The sequence below is a fragment of the Cervus elaphus genome, chromosome 19 (genome assembly GCF_910594005.1).
Source record: "Cervus elaphus chromosome 19, mCerEla1.1, whole genome shotgun sequence".
Lineage (NCBI taxonomy): Eukaryota > Metazoa > Chordata > Mammalia > Artiodactyla > Cervidae > Cervus > Cervus elaphus.
In genome coordinates, this window is record NC_057833.1 from 48,882,887 (window position 1) to 48,902,127 (window position 19,241).

General features: G+C 34.8%; 2 protein-coding genes across 8 annotated transcripts in view; one reads left to right on the plus strand and one right to left on the minus strand.

Annotated features, from left to right (window-relative positions):
* The window catches only part of ZNF148 (zinc finger protein 148), a 142,218-nt gene that overhangs the window by 65,012 nt on the left and 57,965 nt on the right, over window positions 1–19,241 (plus strand). For all 7 annotated transcript variants that reach the window (XM_043875412.1, XM_043875411.1, XM_043875408.1 and 4 more), the window contains one exon: window positions 17,526–17,651. In XM_043875412.1, coding sequence (XP_043731347.1) covers window positions 17,574–17,651 — 78 coding nt within the window. In that variant the 5' untranslated portion in view covers window positions 17,526–17,573. The remainder of the gene's footprint in view (window positions 1–17,525; window positions 17,652–19,241) is intronic.
* Window positions 7,389–8,390, minus strand: LOC122676087 (dolichol-phosphate mannosyltransferase subunit 1-like; the record flags this gene model as incomplete). Its single annotated transcript, XM_043875413.1, is given in 2 exon segments — window positions 7,389–8,033; window positions 8,035–8,390. Coding segments are annotated over 2 exon segments (741 nt in total), but the record flags the coding sequence as incomplete, so codon positions are not given.

A 19,241-nucleotide genomic window follows, 5' to 3' on the forward strand; every position in this document is an offset into this window, starting at 1 on the left:
GGAGGAACCTGGTAGACTGCAGTCCATGGGGTCGCACAGTCTAACACGACTGAAGCGACTTAGCAGCAGCAGCAGCAGTATTTGAGTTCCTTAGTTGCATTAGCTACATTTCAAGTGATCAGTAGTCATATGTGGTTAATGACTTTTGTATTAGACAGCATAAAGAATATTTCCATTATTTCAGGAAATTTTGGATAGCATTGTGTTAGAAAGCTTTTCAACTTAAAAATTAATTTCAGGAATTTGAAAAAAAAAGTATTTGGTTTGTCCTTTTAATTCCTTTTATAGAAAAGGGATTGGAAACTTTGTGGACTGATGTCAGATATGTTGAAGAGTAAAAGACATGTTTATATTGACAGAATGGAACAAATTATTCTTTGTAATGATATATGCCACATTTGTTTCCTAGGAAGGTACTGAATTGCACTTGAATGAAAGAATTTTTTAAATCATTTATAGTCAAGTCATGTCCGACTTTTTTGCGACCCCATGGACTGTGGCCTATAGCTTCCTCTGTCCATGGGATTTTCCAGGCAAGAATACTGGAGTGGGTTGCCGTTTCCTACCCAAGGAAATTGCCTGGTAGCTGAGTTGGTAAAGAATCTTCCTGCAGTTCAGGAGACCCAGGTTCAATCCCTGGGTTGGGAAGATCCCATTTTATGTAAATTAAGAGCTATAAAAAAAATCATGCTCCAGTCATATAATGATATAATAAAGTGTAAAGTATCTCAAGTGTTTTTGATTTCTGAAAAAAAATATACTTTAGCAGTCATGAAGCTTTTTATTTTAGTCATGAATTTCTGTGCTGAAAGCAGTATGAATAGACCTGTAGACATCCTTTTATGCATTTTGTATTCATGATTATTTTAATGGCTTAGGAAACTCAAGACATATTTGGCCATTGCTGTAAAACCTCTCTTTTGTTTTTAGTTTTAAAAGTTGCCTTAAATCCTGTCATTAGTTTAAGAAGGATTGTATAGACATTTCCCCAAATACATTTTGCTCCAGTGAATAAAACTTCAACATGCTATTGCTAGGAATTTGAGTACATGTCCTGGAATAAGTGTCTTTTCCTTTCCTATTTAATAAAATGAGAAGAAAAAAGAATTATTTTATTTGTGTCAGTGATTTTAAAATACTAGGTTTGCCATGTATTTTGTACTCTGTTTTAGTCACAGGATTGGATTACATTTATTGGTGTCAATGATCTTTTACAGTCATCTTGAAAGGTGACAGATCTATTTGATTTTGTTTATTTGCTTAGTAGTCATTGGTAGAATATGTTTCTTCCTCTCTTTTTGGCTAAATCCCTATTTGTTATCTCTATTACACTGTATACTTTTTCAATAAAGTTATTTATTAGTTATAGCCAGTTCTTATTACTCTCTGTTTCTTTTAAGGTTCATTTGAGGGATTCAGAAGTAATTTTATGTTTATTGGCTCTTGGGTCCTTGTCTTTTGAGGCATTTGTGTTGACTTTTTTTGTGTTTGCATGCTTTAAGAAGTACCCCCCTATTCAAATACTTTTCACTTCATCATACTCTTTGAGTATTATTTTCAGAGATAGATTTATTAATTGAGCTTATTTTAAAGAGAATAGATGGTAGTTTATATCAGTTCCCTAAGGTTATTTTTTTAAACAAGATTTTACTCTTTTATGTGGCTCTTGGAAAGTATCCTATGTGATAGGAATCTATTTTAGCAGAAAACATAGAATAAGTAACCTTGCTTTATAGTTTTTCTTGATGAGAGTCATATTATTGCTTATTATTATTGATTTCAACTCACCTGGTAAGTAAATATATCAATGTATCTCTATTAGTAGGTTGTTTTAGGGAGCTAACCTAGAATGATCTATTTTTCAGTATTCTCCAGTGCTCTTAAAGTTATTAGACTCAACTTAAGTTTTTTTTTCCACTTAGGTGGGCGTAAATTGTTAATAGAAGTTTTCTTTCTATATTCTTTAGTAACATAACTAGTTTCCTAACACTTTTCATATAGTTCTATGTGATACTTGGTATCTAAGTGATTGACCTGGAATTGTGAGATAGTGGTACGGAGTGAGAGTTACACTCTTAGATCAAGTGGTGCCCAAACTGGAAGTCGTAGCCGAGACTGACAGCATCCGTCTAGCGAGATCAGTCTCAGAGATGTGCACTTTGACTTTTTCATACTTGTATAATGAAGTTTATTGTAAAAGGACTACAGAGTCATTATAAAAATTAGTATGGAAGAGAACAAAAAAAGTAAAAGTTCCTTGTTTTCTACTCTAATTCCAAAGAGATAACTGCTAATACTGATACCCTAAAAATTTTAAGTTTATAGAAAAACATTCAGAATGTGTCTTTGTTTCTATATGTGTTTTGTAAATATATATCTCATGAAAATATACATATATTTTGTTTTACACACATTAGATAATGTTATTTTTGTATATTTTTGAGGTCTGCATTATTCATTTAATAATATTTTGTAGAAATTTCCATGTTATTACATCTGAGGTTTGCTTTTTTATTCTAATGAATGATTAAATGATGTGCCATGTTTTATTTAATCACTCCCCTATTGATGAATATTTATGTTATTGCTAGATTTGTTTGGATGAAATAATGATGAAAGGATTATGCTTGTATATATAGATATCCATATGATACAAGCGTGTTTCTTGTATCTGTCTATATATCTGCATATTTGTAATGCTTTTTCTCTAGGTGTATATCTTTTTATTGAAATACAGCATTTATCCAGAAAAGTGCACAAATTGTTAGTGATGAATTTCCTCAAAAGTGACATATATGTATAATTACTACCCTGATTAAGATATAGAACATTATCAGTATCCCAGAGGCCCTCCCCTGTATCCCTTTTAGTCACAACACTCCTCTGATTCCTAAAGATAGCTGCTTCCTATCAGAACACTTTTATCACAGTTAGTTAGCTTTCTCTGACTTTTGAATTCTGTATGTACTATCTAATATTTGTTTTCTTCTGCATTTTTTAATGAGATGTATCCATCCATGTTATTGCAAGTATTAGTAGTTTATTCTCATTTCTGTGTCATTGTCAGCAGTGTGAATATATCAAAATTTATTCTTTGTAGCATAATAGGCATCTTGTTTCATGATGTTGACTGTTCTGAAAAGTGCTGCTGCAAATAGGTTTTGGAGGGGATGGTGAGGTGACATGCTTCGTGGTTTGCAGGATCTTAGTTACCTGACCAGGGACTAAACCTGGGCCCTGGCAGTGAAAGCAGTGAGTCGTAGCCACTGGATTGCCAAGGAATTTCCTGCTGCAAATATTCTTCAATGTGTCTTTTGGTGCATATACACACTCATTTCTGTTGGTTATATCCTGGAGTTTGCTCGGTATGCATATGTTCAGCTATAGGAGTTACTATCCAGAAGTTTTTCTCAGTGGATTTGCCAGTTTATACTAATTGTTCTCTATCCATGATATTCGGCATTGTCAGTACTTTAATTTTAACTATTTTGGTGGGTTGGTAGTAGTATTTCAGTGTGGGTTTTTTTTTTTTTTCCAATTTGCATTTCACTGATAACTAATGTGAGTGCCTTTCATGTTTACTGACAATTTGGATATTATTTTTTTGTAAAGTGCATGTTCATCTTTTGCTCTTTTTTCTATTAGGGTGTTCCTTTCTCTTACAGATTTGTGGTAATTCTTTTATATTTGTTGGATATATATATATCAATTATCTTTTCTACGCTTCCACTGTGACTTGCCTTTTTACTCTTTCGATGAACAGGAGTCAGTGTTAATGAAGTTCTGTTTATGTCTTTTCCTTTTGGTGTCTCATGTGTCCTGTTTAAGAGTTCTTTGCCTGCCCCAAGGTTATGACGATATTTTCCTTTGTTAACTTCTGGAAACTTTATAGTTTTCCTTTCCCATTTAGATCAGTAGTCTGTTTGGAATTGATTTTTGCTGATGATGTGAGATAGGGGGTCACGATTTACTTGATGACTTTTGCTTTTTTTCCTAACTCACCCATAGAAATTTTTTCGCTTTCACTTTGCTGGCTTAATATTTCAATTCTTACAATAAGTTAGTATATTAAGATAGTAATAAATAGATTTTTCTTTGATTAATCTTAAGAATTTGTACTAAGACTGGACTTAATGTCTTTTTAGGGTTATAAAATAATACATTGTTAAGAAAATGTAAAAATTTGAAAGCTAAGCTATCACAACATTGTTAATCAGCTATACCCAAATACAAAATGCTTTTGGTATTAAAAAAAATAAAAATTAAATTTAAAAAAGCTATCAAGATAATAGAAATTGCTGCAATCTTACTACTCTAAGATAATCACTACTAACATTTCATTGTTAGTATTTTAGTGTTTCATTTGTTTTTCTGCATATATATTTGTGTGTGTAAAATTTGCTGCATATGTATTTGTGTTTGTGTAAAATTGTAAAAATGTATTTATCCGTATTTATTAATATCATTTAACCTTAAACCATGAGCATCTCAATATATTATTAAAATTATTCAAAAGTAAGATTTCTCGTTCCTATTATCATATAGCTGTATTGTAATTTATCTCACTATTTCTTTGCTGTGTATTAGACTGTTTGCACTTTATTTACAGTTGTAAATGTTATTGTGATGTTATATGTAGATAGTGTTGTCATGTGAGATTATTTCTTCTGTATAGATTCCCTAAGACTCTTGACATACACTGTCTAATTTGTAGTCCACAAATGTTGATCGATTTATTCTCCCTCTAGTAGTGTGTGAGATTCCCAACTTAATTTCTTCAAAAATGATCTAGAATAGGAAATGTGGAATATAATTTCCAGATTTGTGTGTGATACTAAGAGAAATAACTGGACTTGGTCTTGGTTTGGGAGTGGAGAAGAAAATTAAAAGATGTCTTTAGACGGAAGACTGGGTTGCTGAAAGGTAGGGGGAGAAGAGAGAAGTAGGGAATTTAGAAGGAGGTTCTGATGTGACAAAAGATTTTATTTTTAGCAATATTGAGTTTTAGGTAATAGGATGTATTAAGTTGAGATGCTCTATAGAAATTGATAGTCTTCTATGTACCTAAGCAATTACATATCTGCAGTTGTATAGTAATAATTAATAACCATAGATATTTACTTAGAACTTATAGTTTTTGTGTAATCTAATTGGATTTTCTGATGTGTATAAACTGGATATTATTACTGCCGCTACCTAACAGGTGAGAAAATGATTATGATAGTGAAAGTGAAGTTGCTCAGTCGTGTCCAACTCTTTGTGACCCCATGGACCGTAGCCTACCAGGATCTTCCATCCATGGGATTTTCCAGGCAAGAATACTGGAGTGGGTTGCCATTTCCTTCTCCAGGGGATAGTCCCGACCCAGGAATCGAACCGGGTCTCCTGCATTGTAGGCAGATGCTTTACCGTCTGAGCCACCAGGGAAGTCATGATAATGAATGGCATCAAAAATCAACTGTATAATGCTATATGCCATAGTTAATGATTTACATATATAATCCCATTAACTCTGAAGAGATTCTATGAGAATTTTTTATTCCCTCCATTTATGGGTGAGGAAAGTTACGAATGACTAAATTTTAGTTGTTTAGCTGACACTGCTAGTATCACTGTTTGGGATTAGATTGTGTTTCTGACACTGCTAGTATTACTCTTTGGGATTAGATTGTCTATTTCTTTTAACTCCCAACCTGTGCTTTTTTTGTTTTTCCATACTACTTTTGGAAGCCAAGTTCACCCAATAATAATTGAAAGAGGTAGGATTGAAATTCAGGATAAAAATGCTTTATCTAAATAGTGTTGACATTTTGTCCACTTTGTTGTTTTTTAAATTATTTCCTTTCTCTAGAACCACTAGAAATTCTTTTCATATTCTGGAAGCAACCAAGCTATAGTTTATATAAGGGAAAAAGAAGTATGTTTGTGCAAAAATCATTTTAAAATGTTTGAATGATTTATTAGATTTATAAAGAAGCAGTTATAGTAATGGAAGTAGCATTGAACTAAGAGATATAAAATCCTGGTTTAAGTACTGGTGTTGAAATCTAGTCCCCGTGATAGCCTGGGTAAGACACTTGCCTCTGTGATATTTTAGTTTCTTCATTGGTAATGCGAGAATAAAAGATAATTCACAGATTACAGTAATTAGGGTCTCTCTTGCTGGAATTGGAAGACTTGGGTGTTAAGTTTTTGTTTCCCTTCTTAAACAAATAACCTTTCTCAGCCTTAGATTTCTTATTTGTAAAATGGGATGAAAATGCTTACCTCATGGTCTTATTGTAGGATTAAATGCAGTAGTTTATACAGGGTAGAGACCACGTGCACCCACTTCCTTCCCTGCATGCCTTGCAAGCATTGTATCCATAGCACCTAGAAGAGTGTCTGGCACATAGTAAATATTAGATAAATCTTAGTTACTATGCTGAGGAGGAATCACAAATTTGTAGAACACTATATAAATGCTGTTTTTTGTTTAATTGTAGTAGATTTACAATATGTTGATATCTGGTTTACAGAAAAGTGACTCAATTATATATGTGTGTATATGAATATATACACCTATACACATATTCTTTTCCATTGTGGTTTGTAACAGGATTTAGGATATAATTCTCTGTGCTATACTGTAGGATCTTGTTTATTTTATAGATATTAGTTTGTATCTGCCAATCAAAAAGTCCTAATTTATCCTTCCTCCACAGCCTTTCTCCTTTGGTAACCATAAATTTGTTTTCTGTGTCTGTGAGTCTGTTTCATAAATTCATTTGTGTCATATTTTAGATTCTGTGTTATCAGTGGTATCATATGATACTTGTCTTCCTCTTCCTGACTCACTTCACTTAGTATGATATTCTCTAGGTCCATCCATGTTGCTGCAGATAGTGTTGGTTTATTCTTTTTTATGACTGAGTAGTATTCCATCGTGTATGTACATATGTGGCCTCCCTGATGGCTCAGATAGCAAGGAATCCGCCTGCAGTGTGGAAGGCCTGGGTTTGGTCCCTGGGTCAGGAAGGTCCCTTGGAAGGAGGGCATGGCAACCCACTCTAGGATTCTTGCCTGGAGAATCCCATGGACAGAGGAGCCTGGTGGGCTACAGTACATGGGGTCACAGAAAGACATACACGACTGAGTGACTAAGCACATATTTGTATGTATGTGTGATATATATACACATATATACACACACACACATATATATAATCTTCTTATATATATCATATATAAAATATATATTTATATATAAAATATATATATATCACAAAGAGTTGGACATGACTGAGCAACTGAACTGATATCGTCTTCATTCTTCTGTCAGTAGACATTTAGGTTGCTTCCATGTTTTGGCTGTTAATAATGCTGTCATGAACTTTGAGATGTATGTGTTTTTTTTTTTTTTTTTTTTTTTAATGCAGAAATTCCATATACCTTTATTTATAGGTCTTAATACAGCAAAATGTAAACGAAAATTGACAACACTGCTCATTTTTCTATTTGACATATAAAATGGAGTTTCTCCAGAAGATAGACTTGCCTTACCTTATGATTTATGTTCTAAGAGTACATTTTATAAAATTCAGCAATGAGGCTTTTTCCATGTTTAAATTGAATTGAACGTGATTAAGTATAAATGAATAACTTTCTTTTATGTAGTAGCAAAAAGAGTCAGTAATCCTTTCAAGAAAGAGACTATTTCATTTCCTCCCAACTTGGATTCACCATAAACACGATCCACAAATGATATTGGCACCTCGCCAATAGTATAATTCAGCTGTCTTGCTCGAACAATCATCTCCATCTGGAAGACGTAGCCTTTAGAAATACATTTTCCTATTAATTTCTGTAAAACTTCTTTTCTGTATAACCTGAAACTTCCTGTTATATCAGATGCTCCTGGTCGCAGCAAAATCTGAGTTATAAAATTGGCCACACGGCTGATTATTTTTCTTTTCAAGTCCCAGCCATATACACCACCATTTCCTTTGTAGCGAGTTCCAGAGACAATGTCAAAATTACCCTCCTTTTGCTTCATGGTGTGAGAGGTCAGCATCCATGATGATTACGTAGTTGCCTGTGGCATGTTTCATCCCGTGAATATATGCAGTTCCTAGTCCCAACTTTTTCTCCCGTGGCCTTAGAAGAATTCTGTCTGACCCATAGATCTTCTCCAACTGTTCAGCAACGTCCCTTGTTCCATCTGGGCTTCCATCATCTATGATTATAATTTCATAGTTGAAGCCACTCTCGGAGAAGCTCTTCACCAGCAGCCACACGATGAGCGGTAGGTTCTCGCGCTCGTTGTAAGTGGGCAAAAGCACCGAATACTTGTCTTGCCGCGGGGAGCGCCCCTTCGGCTCCCGCCGAGACCTAGGAGAACTCTGGTTTTTTTTTTGAATTATAGTTTTTTTCAGATACATGCCCAGGAGTGGTATTGCTGGATAATATGGATAATATTGCTGGATAAAAACGCTAGTTTTAGTTTTTTGAGGACCAATTTACATTCCCAACAACTGTGTAGGTGAAGTGAAAGTGAAAGGCACACAGTCGTGTCTGACTCTTTGCGACCCCATGGACTATACAATCCATGGAATTTTCCAGGCCAGAATACTGGAATGGGTAACCATTCCCTTCTCCAGGGGATCTTACCAACCCAGGGATGGAACCCAGGTCTCCTGCATTGCAGTGGGATTCTTTACCAGCTGAGCCACCATTTCCCTTTTCTCCACACCCTCTCCTGCTTAAATGCTAATTATTTTTAAAAACAGCTTTATTGAGATATACTTGGTATAAGAAAAAACCCTGCATATATTAAATGAATAGAATTGATGTTTGGAATGTTAAGTATTTTTGTAGTTAGAAAAATTGTATAATAGTTTCAAAAAACTTTTTATTATGAAATAATTTTAGATTTGTAAGAAAGGTGCAGAAATAGTACCAAGTTCACCTAAACCCATCATCTAGCTTCCTTAATATCAAAGCTTATGCAACCATAGTACAGTTATCAAAGCCAGGAACTTAATGTTGATAAATACTATTAAAGAAACTAGAGAACTTAGTTGAATATCATGTTTTTCCCCTAATGTTCCTTTTCTGTTCCAGGATTCCATGTTATATTTAGTTGTTATATCTTCTTGAGTCTCCACTGTTTGATGACAATTCAATCTTTCCTTATCTTATATGACCTTGATAGTTGATGGGTATTGGTTATTTTGTAGAATGACTTTTAATTTGAATCTTTCTGATGTATTCTTATGATTAGATTGGTGCTTTCATTTTTTGACAAATCCCACAGAAGTGTTGTGCTCGTTTCAGAGCATCGTATCAGGGATTATAAAATGTGGAGATATGTCGTCTTATTGGTGTTACTACATTCTCTGTGCTTTGGTAAGGTGATAAATGCCAGTTTTCCCCATTTTAAAGTCACTTTTTTCTCTTCTGTAATTGGCAGATATCTTGTAGGAAATATTGAATAGTGTGAGTCTGTTTAAATATACTATTTCTACTCAGATTTTTACCTACCTATGTAAGCATCCATTGGTGGGTCCTGCCAACTGTTGTTATTAATGTGGTATTTACCTAAATGTGAATTTGTATTTTCTTCATTCCTTCTATATTTACATTAATTGTAGCTGTCCCTTCCCTCCATTAAAAAAAAATCCATTTATATCAGAATGGATATTTGTTTTATTCTTTGCATTATAATCTGGTACTACCATTTATTTTTTCTTACATTGTTTCAGCTTGCCCATTAGGAACTCTTTCAGACAAGCTCTTGTGTCCTTTTGACATATGCTCCAGTTTCTGGCACCACAAGATGTTCCAAGGTCATCTTTATATATAGTTCTCCTTGCCCAGCTTTGAAATCAGTCACTTCTCCAAGGAACTCTGGTTCCTTTTGTTTGGACAGTGGTAGCTAGAAACTAAGTTTTAAATGCTAGGTTGTTTCATTGCTTCTTAGTGATCTTAGCACACAGAGCTAGGCATTATGTGTGTGTCTGCTAATTGACAGATGCACACACATCTATACTAATTTATGTTGGTTGGGCCAAGACATCTGTATTGAACGAGATTGAATGGAGAAAAGGGAGGGAATGCAAAATATAGTTAAGATGTATCTAGATCAGTGGTTCTCAAAATTTCTGGCCTTGGAACCCCTTTGCTCTTAAAAATTTTGAAATCTCTTAACTCTTGCTTCTGTTGGTTATGTATGTTGATATTTACCATTTCATAAATTAAAACAATTAAAAATTTTATTTTTATAAGTGAATCACATTACATGTTAACACAGCATTTTTTTAATGAAGTATAACTTTTCTAAAATAAAAATTTCTGTGAGAATTTGTCTTAAAATTTTACAATCTGTTTTTTGTCTGGCTTCTCTCATATTTGCTAGTATATTTAGTCTGTGGTGACATCACATGTTCGCTTCTGAATACTGCTGTTATATACTCATAAGAGGAGAGTGAAAAAAAAAAAAAACCCATGTATTATAGTGAAAGTGTTTTTTCTCTCATGGACCACCCATGAGAAAGAATGTCAGGGATCTTCAGGAGTCCCTGGACCACACTTTGAGAACTGTTGATAGAGATTTACTAAAACTCTTACAAAATAAAGGTACTTAATATAGTAAAATGATGGATCCAGAAGAACTTCTGTGAGGAACAGGGAAGAACTTGAACCATGATGCTACAGAAGTTTAAAGAATAGAATTTCTGGGTAAGATGGGGATTGCACCATTGCAGGTAAGATAATTTGATTTGATCACTTGTTCCAGCTCATCTTATAGTTACTAAATTGTAAGATGCTGATATAGCAACCAAAATACAAATTTTTAATGAGAAGTATTATAGAGGAGTAGATTAGAATGTTTGTTGTGAACTGTGAGTCCCTGAACCTTTTCAAAATCAAAAGATAGTTATAGACTTTCTCAAGCCCTGACAAATGTAGCGTGTATCAGAAGTTGACACGCCGTCAGGTCAGGCAGAAAGGGAGGGTTGTGGTTTGTGAGTCACTCCAAGGCCTGTCCGTCAGTGTGCTGCTTCCCCTTCCTGCCGTGTGCTATGGATTGGTGAGCTTGCAGTTAGAAACCTTCCTGTGGACTGGTTGTATCTGTTATTTCCAAAACCATCCTGGAAATAAACACATGCATACATATCCATAGGGGTATATTCTTGGTGTTAAATTTCTCTTTTCCTGGATTCCACGAGTTCTTTCAGATATTGCTAACATTATTGAGGCAGTATATCTCAGTTCAGTTCAGTTGCTCAGTTGTGTCTGACTTTTTGCGACCCCATGAACCGCAGCATTCCAGGCCTCCCTGTCCATCACCAATTCCCGGAGTCCACCCAAACCCATGTCCATTGAGTCGGTGATGGCATCCAGCCATCTCATCCTCTGTCATCCCCTTCTCCTCCTGCCCTCAATCTTTCCCAGCATCAGGGTCTTTTCAAATGAGTCAGCTCTTCGCATCAGGTGGCCAAGATATGGAGTTTCCGCTTCAATATCAGTCCCTTCAGTGAACACCCAGGACTAATCTCCTTTAGGATGGACTAGTTGGATCTCCTTGCAGTCCAAGTGACTCTCAAGAGTCTTCTCCAACACCACAATTCAAAAGCATCAATTCTTCTGTGCTCAACTTTCTTTATAGTCCAACTCTCAGATCCATACATGACTACTGGAAAAACCATAGCCTTGACTAGATGTGCCAAAGTAATGTCTCTGCTTTTTAATATGCTGTCTGGGTTGGTCATAACTTTCCTTCCAAGGAGCAAGTGTCTTTTAATTTCATGGCTGCAGTCACCATCTGCAGTGATTTTGGAGCCCAGAAAAATAAAGTCAGCCACTGTTTCCACTGTTTCCCCATCATTTGCCATGAAGTGATAGGACTGGACGCCATGATCTTAGTTTTCTTTTTTTTTTTTTTTTCCCATTTATTATTAGTTGGAGGCTAATTACTTTACAATATTGTAGTGGTTTTTGCCATACATTGACATGAATCAGCCATGGATTTACATGTGTTCCCCATTCTGATCCCCCTTCCCGCCTCCCTCTCCATCCCATCCCTCTGGGTCTTCCCAGTGCACCAGCCCTGAGCACTTGTCTCCTGCATCCAGTCTGGGCTGGTGATCTGTTTCACCCTTGATAGTATACTTGTTTCAATGCTGTTCTCTCTGAACATCCCACCCTCGCTTTCTCCCACAGAGTCTAAAAGTCTGTTTTGTACATCTGTGTCTCTTTTTCTGTTTTGCATATAGGGTTATCATTACCATCTTTTTAAATTCCATATATATGCATTAGTATACTGTATTGGTCTTTATCTTTCTGGCTTGCTTCACTCTGTATAATGGGCTCCAGTTTCATCCATCTCATTAGAACTGATTCAAATGAATTCTTTTTAATGGCTGAGTAATATTCCACAGCTTCCTTATCCATTCGCCTGCTGATGGGCATCTAGGTTACTTCCATGTCCTGGCTATTATAAACAGTGCTGCGATGAACATTGGGGTACACGTGTCTCTTTCAGATCTGGTTTCCTTGGTGTGTATGCCCAGGAGTGGGATTGCTGGGTCACATGATCTTGGTTTTCTGAATGTTGAGCTTTAGCCAACTTTTTCACTCTCCTCTTTCACTTTTCATCAAGAGGCTCTTTAGTTCTTCTTCACTTTCTGCCATAAGGGTAGTGGCATCTGCATATCTGAGGTTATTGATATTTCTCCCAGCAATCTTGATTCCAGCTTGTGCTTCTTCCAGCCCAGCATTTCTCATGATGTACTCTGCGTATAAGTTAAATAAGCAGGGTGACGGTATACAGCCTTGACGTACTCCTTTCCAGATTTGGAACCAGTCTGTTGTTCCATGTCCAGTTCTAACTGTTGCTTCCTGACCTGCATACAGGTTTCTCAAGAGGCAGGTCAGGTGGTCTGGTCCCATCTCTTTCGGAATTTTCCACAATTTATTGTGATCCACACAGTCAAAGGCTTTGGCATAGTCAATAAAGCAGAAATAGATGTTTTTCTGGAACTCTTTTGCTTTTTCTGTATATTTACAGTACAGTTAATGTTTTATATCTTTCTCTTTACGTTTAAAGACTTTGTTGTACTTGTGGTCACTTTGATTCTATTTGTTTCCTAGGCAATATTTTGGAACAGTTTCTAGTGATAGTTAAACACATTGTTTTTATATGACTGTGTACTATTTTTACTCTCAGAATAACCATTTCTCTAAGTTTGGTGGCAATTATTTATATATTATATACTTACTTCAGATTGTTCTTTCAAAAAGTTGGGCCATAAGAGAATTGAAGTTGTTGGAGATATTTTGGTCCACAAGAAATTATTTTACAGGGTAAATTTAAATGTACTTTTAGGCAGAGAAGTAGTTGGTGAAGAGACAGTGAAGATGCAGAGCCTGAAAGATGGGTAGTAATGGAATCAGCAGGACAGAGTATAGAGGAAAGCACAAAGACGCTTTCTTTTTTCTTAAACAGGGGTGGGAAGATGATTGAGAATACCTAAAAGTGAAGTTGAAAATTGAAGGGAACATATGATTTCAGAAATGGAGAGATGGTAAGGACAGATACTTCTGCCAAGTGACCTAGGTCTTTACTGTAAAGGAGATCATGCAGAATCTTGAAAGCTGAGCTGGGGAAGAGTATAATTGATAGCACGGGCAGTAAGGAGGAGCTCTTGTATATTCCTCACTGGGCAAATGGCAATAAAGCAGTCTTATGTTAATTTATTTGGGGAAGAATACATTGGTAGATTATAATGCTGTAAAGCTTGAAATGGATATGGACGTAGGTTATTAAGAATAAAGACTAAGAAGAGTCCAAATGATTGTAAGGGGTCACTTTGTTTGGGAGTTAGGGGTAGACCAAAATTTGCAAACCACATCAAATGTTCATAGCATTTGATTATTTTAGGTATGCCTACATTTGTTAAATTGCTTATTAACATTACTGAGTGTGGAAGAAAGTTGTTGGGAAGAGTAGGAGGTTTATTGGAGGAAGAAAATAAAAAGGGGATAGTGTGAGAAACCTGCAGCTCTGATTAAGTCTCTTATTCAATCCAGACAGCTTTTTGCAGTTACTTCAAATCTCATGAATTTCTCCATTTGGTTCCTGCCCTGTGTCATTCATTTAGGTTGAGCCAAATATGTACCATTTTATTAGTTTATTAGTGTTATTAGTTTTTTTTTTTCTTTCTTTTTAAGGCATGAAAACTTTGCCTTTTAAGATCTTTGGAAAAAAGATCTTAGAATGTGTTCTTTGTATCTAGTATTTTGCTCTGTACACTGTTAGAATCTCAGTAAATTTAAAGTTTTCATTGTATTACTTTAAACTGACTGAATTTAGCACTTAATAGCTATTGAATAAGTGAGTGAAAGCTGTTCTGAGAAATACCAAAGAAGAATATCTACCTTTCAGATACCAAGATAAGATACAGGCACATGAAACAGAAAAATATAAAAGTGAGATAGTTTATGTTTGAGCCAGACATGATACAAGTCTTGAAAAAGAATCATTCTGGATTCTGGGCATGAATTACTAGTGATTATAATCAAGAGAAAGATTTTTATTTTTTTCAATATAGAAGGGCCTCTTTATGTTTAAAGTTGGGAGAATAAAGAGAGAACAGTAAAAAATGAGGAATACTTCAGTATAATTAAGATATATATATATTAAAACTAGCAGGAATGAACCAGCTTGGAAAGTGGCAAGGAGTGAGGAAGCATGGGCTCTGCCTCTTGAAAGGGTGTTGGGGTAGAAGTTAGATGCATGTATAAAGTAAGTGTGACACAGGATGATCATGCCTGATTGTTCTCCTTTGTCTTAAAAGTGGGAGGCCCATATGGAGCTTTGATTAGTGGATGAGCAGGAGTTTCAGGTGGAGAAATGTCTGGGTTTAGTCAAATCTTAAGAAAAAAGTATGTGTAGGGTGATTAACAGTGTTGATGGCGTTTTCTGATTTGGTAGTGAGCAAAGCATTGAAATTCAGATTCTCAGATGTAGGCAGGAGGTTGCACATGGGGCTAGGTGAAATGGTAAAGATTAAGCCATGGGGGAGAAACAAGAGATTTATTTTGTAATCTGACATATTTCCTAGCCTGTTGATTTTCTTGATGTACTAATGAGTACGTTTTAAAAAATCCAGCAAATTAGTAAGTCTCTTCAAAAATCACACATATGCAGATACCTGCTTTGATTAATTATACTTTGGTTTATTTTAGGTGAAAAGTAACACTGAGAACTTGATTTTGGTTTAAAGATATTTCTCAAGGAGAAGTAGGAAACTTATAGATGAGTTTTATCTCTTTTGCCATGCTTAAAAAGTTTTTGTGTCTTTATAGATTATTGTAGTCTTCCTTGGGCCGATGAAGATTTGTTTTCCCAGACTTTTTGCACCTCATTCTTGCTTGCTGTCTTATCATTTTCATACCTGTCTCTCTATGTTTGTGGATTTACCAATATATTTTCTAAGTACCCTAGGCTGGACCATATACTTTAGTATGTGGTTGTATAATATGTAGAGATTACCTTATTTCATTTATGAGTGATAAGCCTGTTGGAGTATTCTAAAAATGTAGCTTTTGTGTGCTTATTAGCAGTCACAGTGCTTTGATTCATTGATACTTCTAAGTTTGGTTCTATACTTTCATTATGTTAGAAGTGTACCTTACATTTGTCAGTGCTAGTACCAGTATGATCACTCTCCATCTATGTAGAAATAGCTAAAAGGTTCAGATGTATATGTTAATCTTTTTCACTATTTGCACATAAAGGCTTTTGCTTGGTTTAAATAGCTGCTAATGGCAGAACTTATTTGTGACTCTGTCTTACATTCTACCTGACACTTCTGCTAAAAAATGTTATTCTTTCTTATTGCTGCGTTCTGTATTTTTGTGGGTTTTTTGTAATTTATCAGCCAACAGAAATGTTTGAAACTACTTTTTGGTGCCCTTGCAATATAAGAGAGAGCAGTTCAACAGCTGCTTAATCTGTTGTCGCTTCTCCTTGTCTCATACCCAGCCTCAGTAGCTGTGTTTCAGTAAATATCACTTCAGAGATGGTAACGTGTGTATTCTGAAGCTTTGTTGGAGGTGACTTTATCATTCTATTTTGTATTTCAAATAATTACACTAAAAGAAGCCACAAGAGTGGTCACTAGTACTATTCTCTAAGCTGACAGAATTATTAGCTGAATAATTATTTACAGGCATGTTTTTATGCCTAAGGTCTCCTTGATTTACAGTTCTGTGCTGCCCACATTTCAGAAATTTATCAAAACTTCCAGTTCTGTATTTTGTCAGTTTGAAATCCCTGACTTATGTTGCATTTCCCTCATGAACCCTTCTACGCAGCTATGTCTTCTGACTTTAAACTATAAGTCTGTAAGATGTTTATAACCTTTAGCACCCCCTTCTTAAGTGTGTTTTTTTGAAAATATAGCCATTAGCAGATTGTACTTCCTGGAGTATTATCAAGATTTTTTTTAAAATCAAGATTATTTTTTAAAGGTTATAAACAACAGAAATTTATTTCTCACAGTTCTGAAGGCTGGAAGTTCATGATCAGAGTGCCAGCATGGTTGGGTGAGCGTCCCCTTCCAGGTTGCAGACTTCTCGTTGTGTTCTTCTGGTTGAAGGGTCAAGGATTTTAAATGTATTTCAGAGCCTGTTGAGTTGAAAGTTTCTTAGTTTTAATATACTTGTGTTTCTATTTCAAGGATAGTTTGAAAATGTAGTGGTGAGGAGTGGGGGGCTGACGAGAACTGATGGTACCACCACTCCACATACTGGGACATATCGTCACATCTTTGAGAGCTGAGATCTAAAGATGAGATGACGTTTTGACATCTTAATGCTTGTAGTATTTCTTTGCTTATTATGTAGTTAGAATTGTCTTGTACATAGCTGTGGCCTAAAACCATATATAATTCCAGAAACACACATTTGGTGATGGTTTTTTGTAGAGCCTGGGAAAATGCTGGTTAAGATATTGCCAGAAACATTGAACTTAAATATAATTAAATTTTATTGTTAGATTATCATTCCGTTTTTTGATGAAATTATCTCTTAGAATTTTTTGTTGTTTTTGTGATGTTTTGCCAATTGACAAATTGACAAATTCAGACCCATCATGAAGTCTGCTCCCCTAGTATTTTACCACCTTTTTTTTTTTATGCTTTTAACCTCAGTTTTCTTACATATGGGAGTGAAATTATTCCTCACTTCTACTTTATTCTCCTAGGTCTTATTATTTTTTCCCAGGACAGCTTTAATCTTTTTTTCCCAGATAAATTTTTATAAAATCCTAGTTTATGCCTTCAATTTATATACTGTTGATTCTTATATGTCAATTACCTATTGAATTCTTCAACACACTATTTACTTGCACACACAAATAATCTTTTTGGGAACATCTGTATGTAGATTTAGCAAAGAATTACGCATACAATGGCTCTTTGTCACAGTGGACTTTTTGTTTATTTCTAAAATTGGCTTTTTTTTTTTTTTTTAAACAGATAAGTGTAAAGCAGGAAATTACTTTCACTGATGTATCTGAGCAACTGATGAGAGACAAAAAACAAATCAGAGAGCCAGTAGACTTACAGAAAAAGAAGAAACGGAAACAACGTTCTCCTGCAAAAGTAAGAGAATATTTTAAGGTGGTGGTCCCATACTGTTGCTTAATCTTATAGGCAGGAACTTGGCTGGTCCATAGGTCTCACGTGGCTTAGTGGAGTTGGACTGTTGCATCAGGAGTAAGGAAGAGATGCATGTCTGCCTGGAGGTGGTGGGCCATTGCTTTAAAATTTTCTACTTCCCTTTCACATGTCTTTCTTTTTTTCTAAACAAACTTTTCTTACCCCATATCTCTCTTTTCTTTAAAAACTAACTGATAATATGCAGTGCCCTTGCTTCTCATTCATATTAGTCTTACTTATTTTAGTATTCCTATTTCAGGAAAATTCATTACCAATTGGTCATGAGGAAAAGGTTGTGCAATACCTGTGATAGACTAGAATGTAAGCTCCATGAGAGCAGGGACTTTGTTTTATTCACAGCTATGTCCCAAGAGCGTGGAATAGTAGGCCTAAGAGATTCTCAATAAATACTATGGTTAAATGAATGGCTTAGTAAATAAACAAGTGACCCATAAATACTATTAGGAATTGCCTGCCTTTTTTTCCTTTCAATACAGTAGTTGCTGACTGAATGTATCATTTTGATATTCCTAGGAAGTCTCAGTATAATTTACATCTTTTTACAGTTATTTTTCATCTTTTGTTTTTTTTTTTAAAGATTTTGTAACATGATCTTTTTTATTTTGAGGGCTACTTGTTTTTGTATTTGTGGTTTAAATCATCATCATTATTTATGCATTTTGTACACTTCTGGATATGTGGTGTGCTGCAGTTTGTACTGGCTTGCCAGAGCTGATTAATAAGTTTTCAGGAATTTTGCAAACTAACTCTGAAACCATTGGTAATTTGAAATTAGCCACGGTGAGAATATTTATACCATGGAAATGAACATCCCTACTCTAACCCCCTAAAATGTTCAACATTTACCAATATGCTGTTTTTGGGATATATATAAATATGGTTACTGCGTAAGATTTTGAAAAATATAGAGACAAAAATAACCCATTTATTCTTAGAGATAAATATTTCAGTTTTCTGCCATATTCCTTTTCTATTTTCAAATTTGTATAGGTTCACTGAATTTCCTGTTTGTAACTAGAGTATGTAAGTTATTTTTAAAGTTATTAAAGATTTTTACAAATATTAGCTGCATATGTATTATTATTTTGATGTGTCACATTATATTCAATATTGCTATGTTGTTGGAAAGTTGTTTTCTCTTTGTCATCATTTTAAATCATGTTGCACTTGAAATATTTGTGTATACATTTCATGTACTGCTAAATCAAAGGGTGTGAACTTTTTAAAAGGTTTCTTTAAAAATTAAATAAGTAAGATAAGCAAATAAACAAGCAAGCAAAATAAGTGAAGTTTTCTAATAATGTTACTCCTTCCAGAAATGTCCTATTAGTTACATTGCTACCTGAAGTAGACCTAAGGTGTGTCTGTCTATGCTCTCTCATAACCTTCAGTATGAAACTTTGCTTCTTTTGTATTTAAGAGGAATGTCTCATTATAGTTTAAATTTTAATTTCTTTGGTTATTGACCATACTAAAACTTGTGTGTTTTTCATAATTATTGACATTTTATGT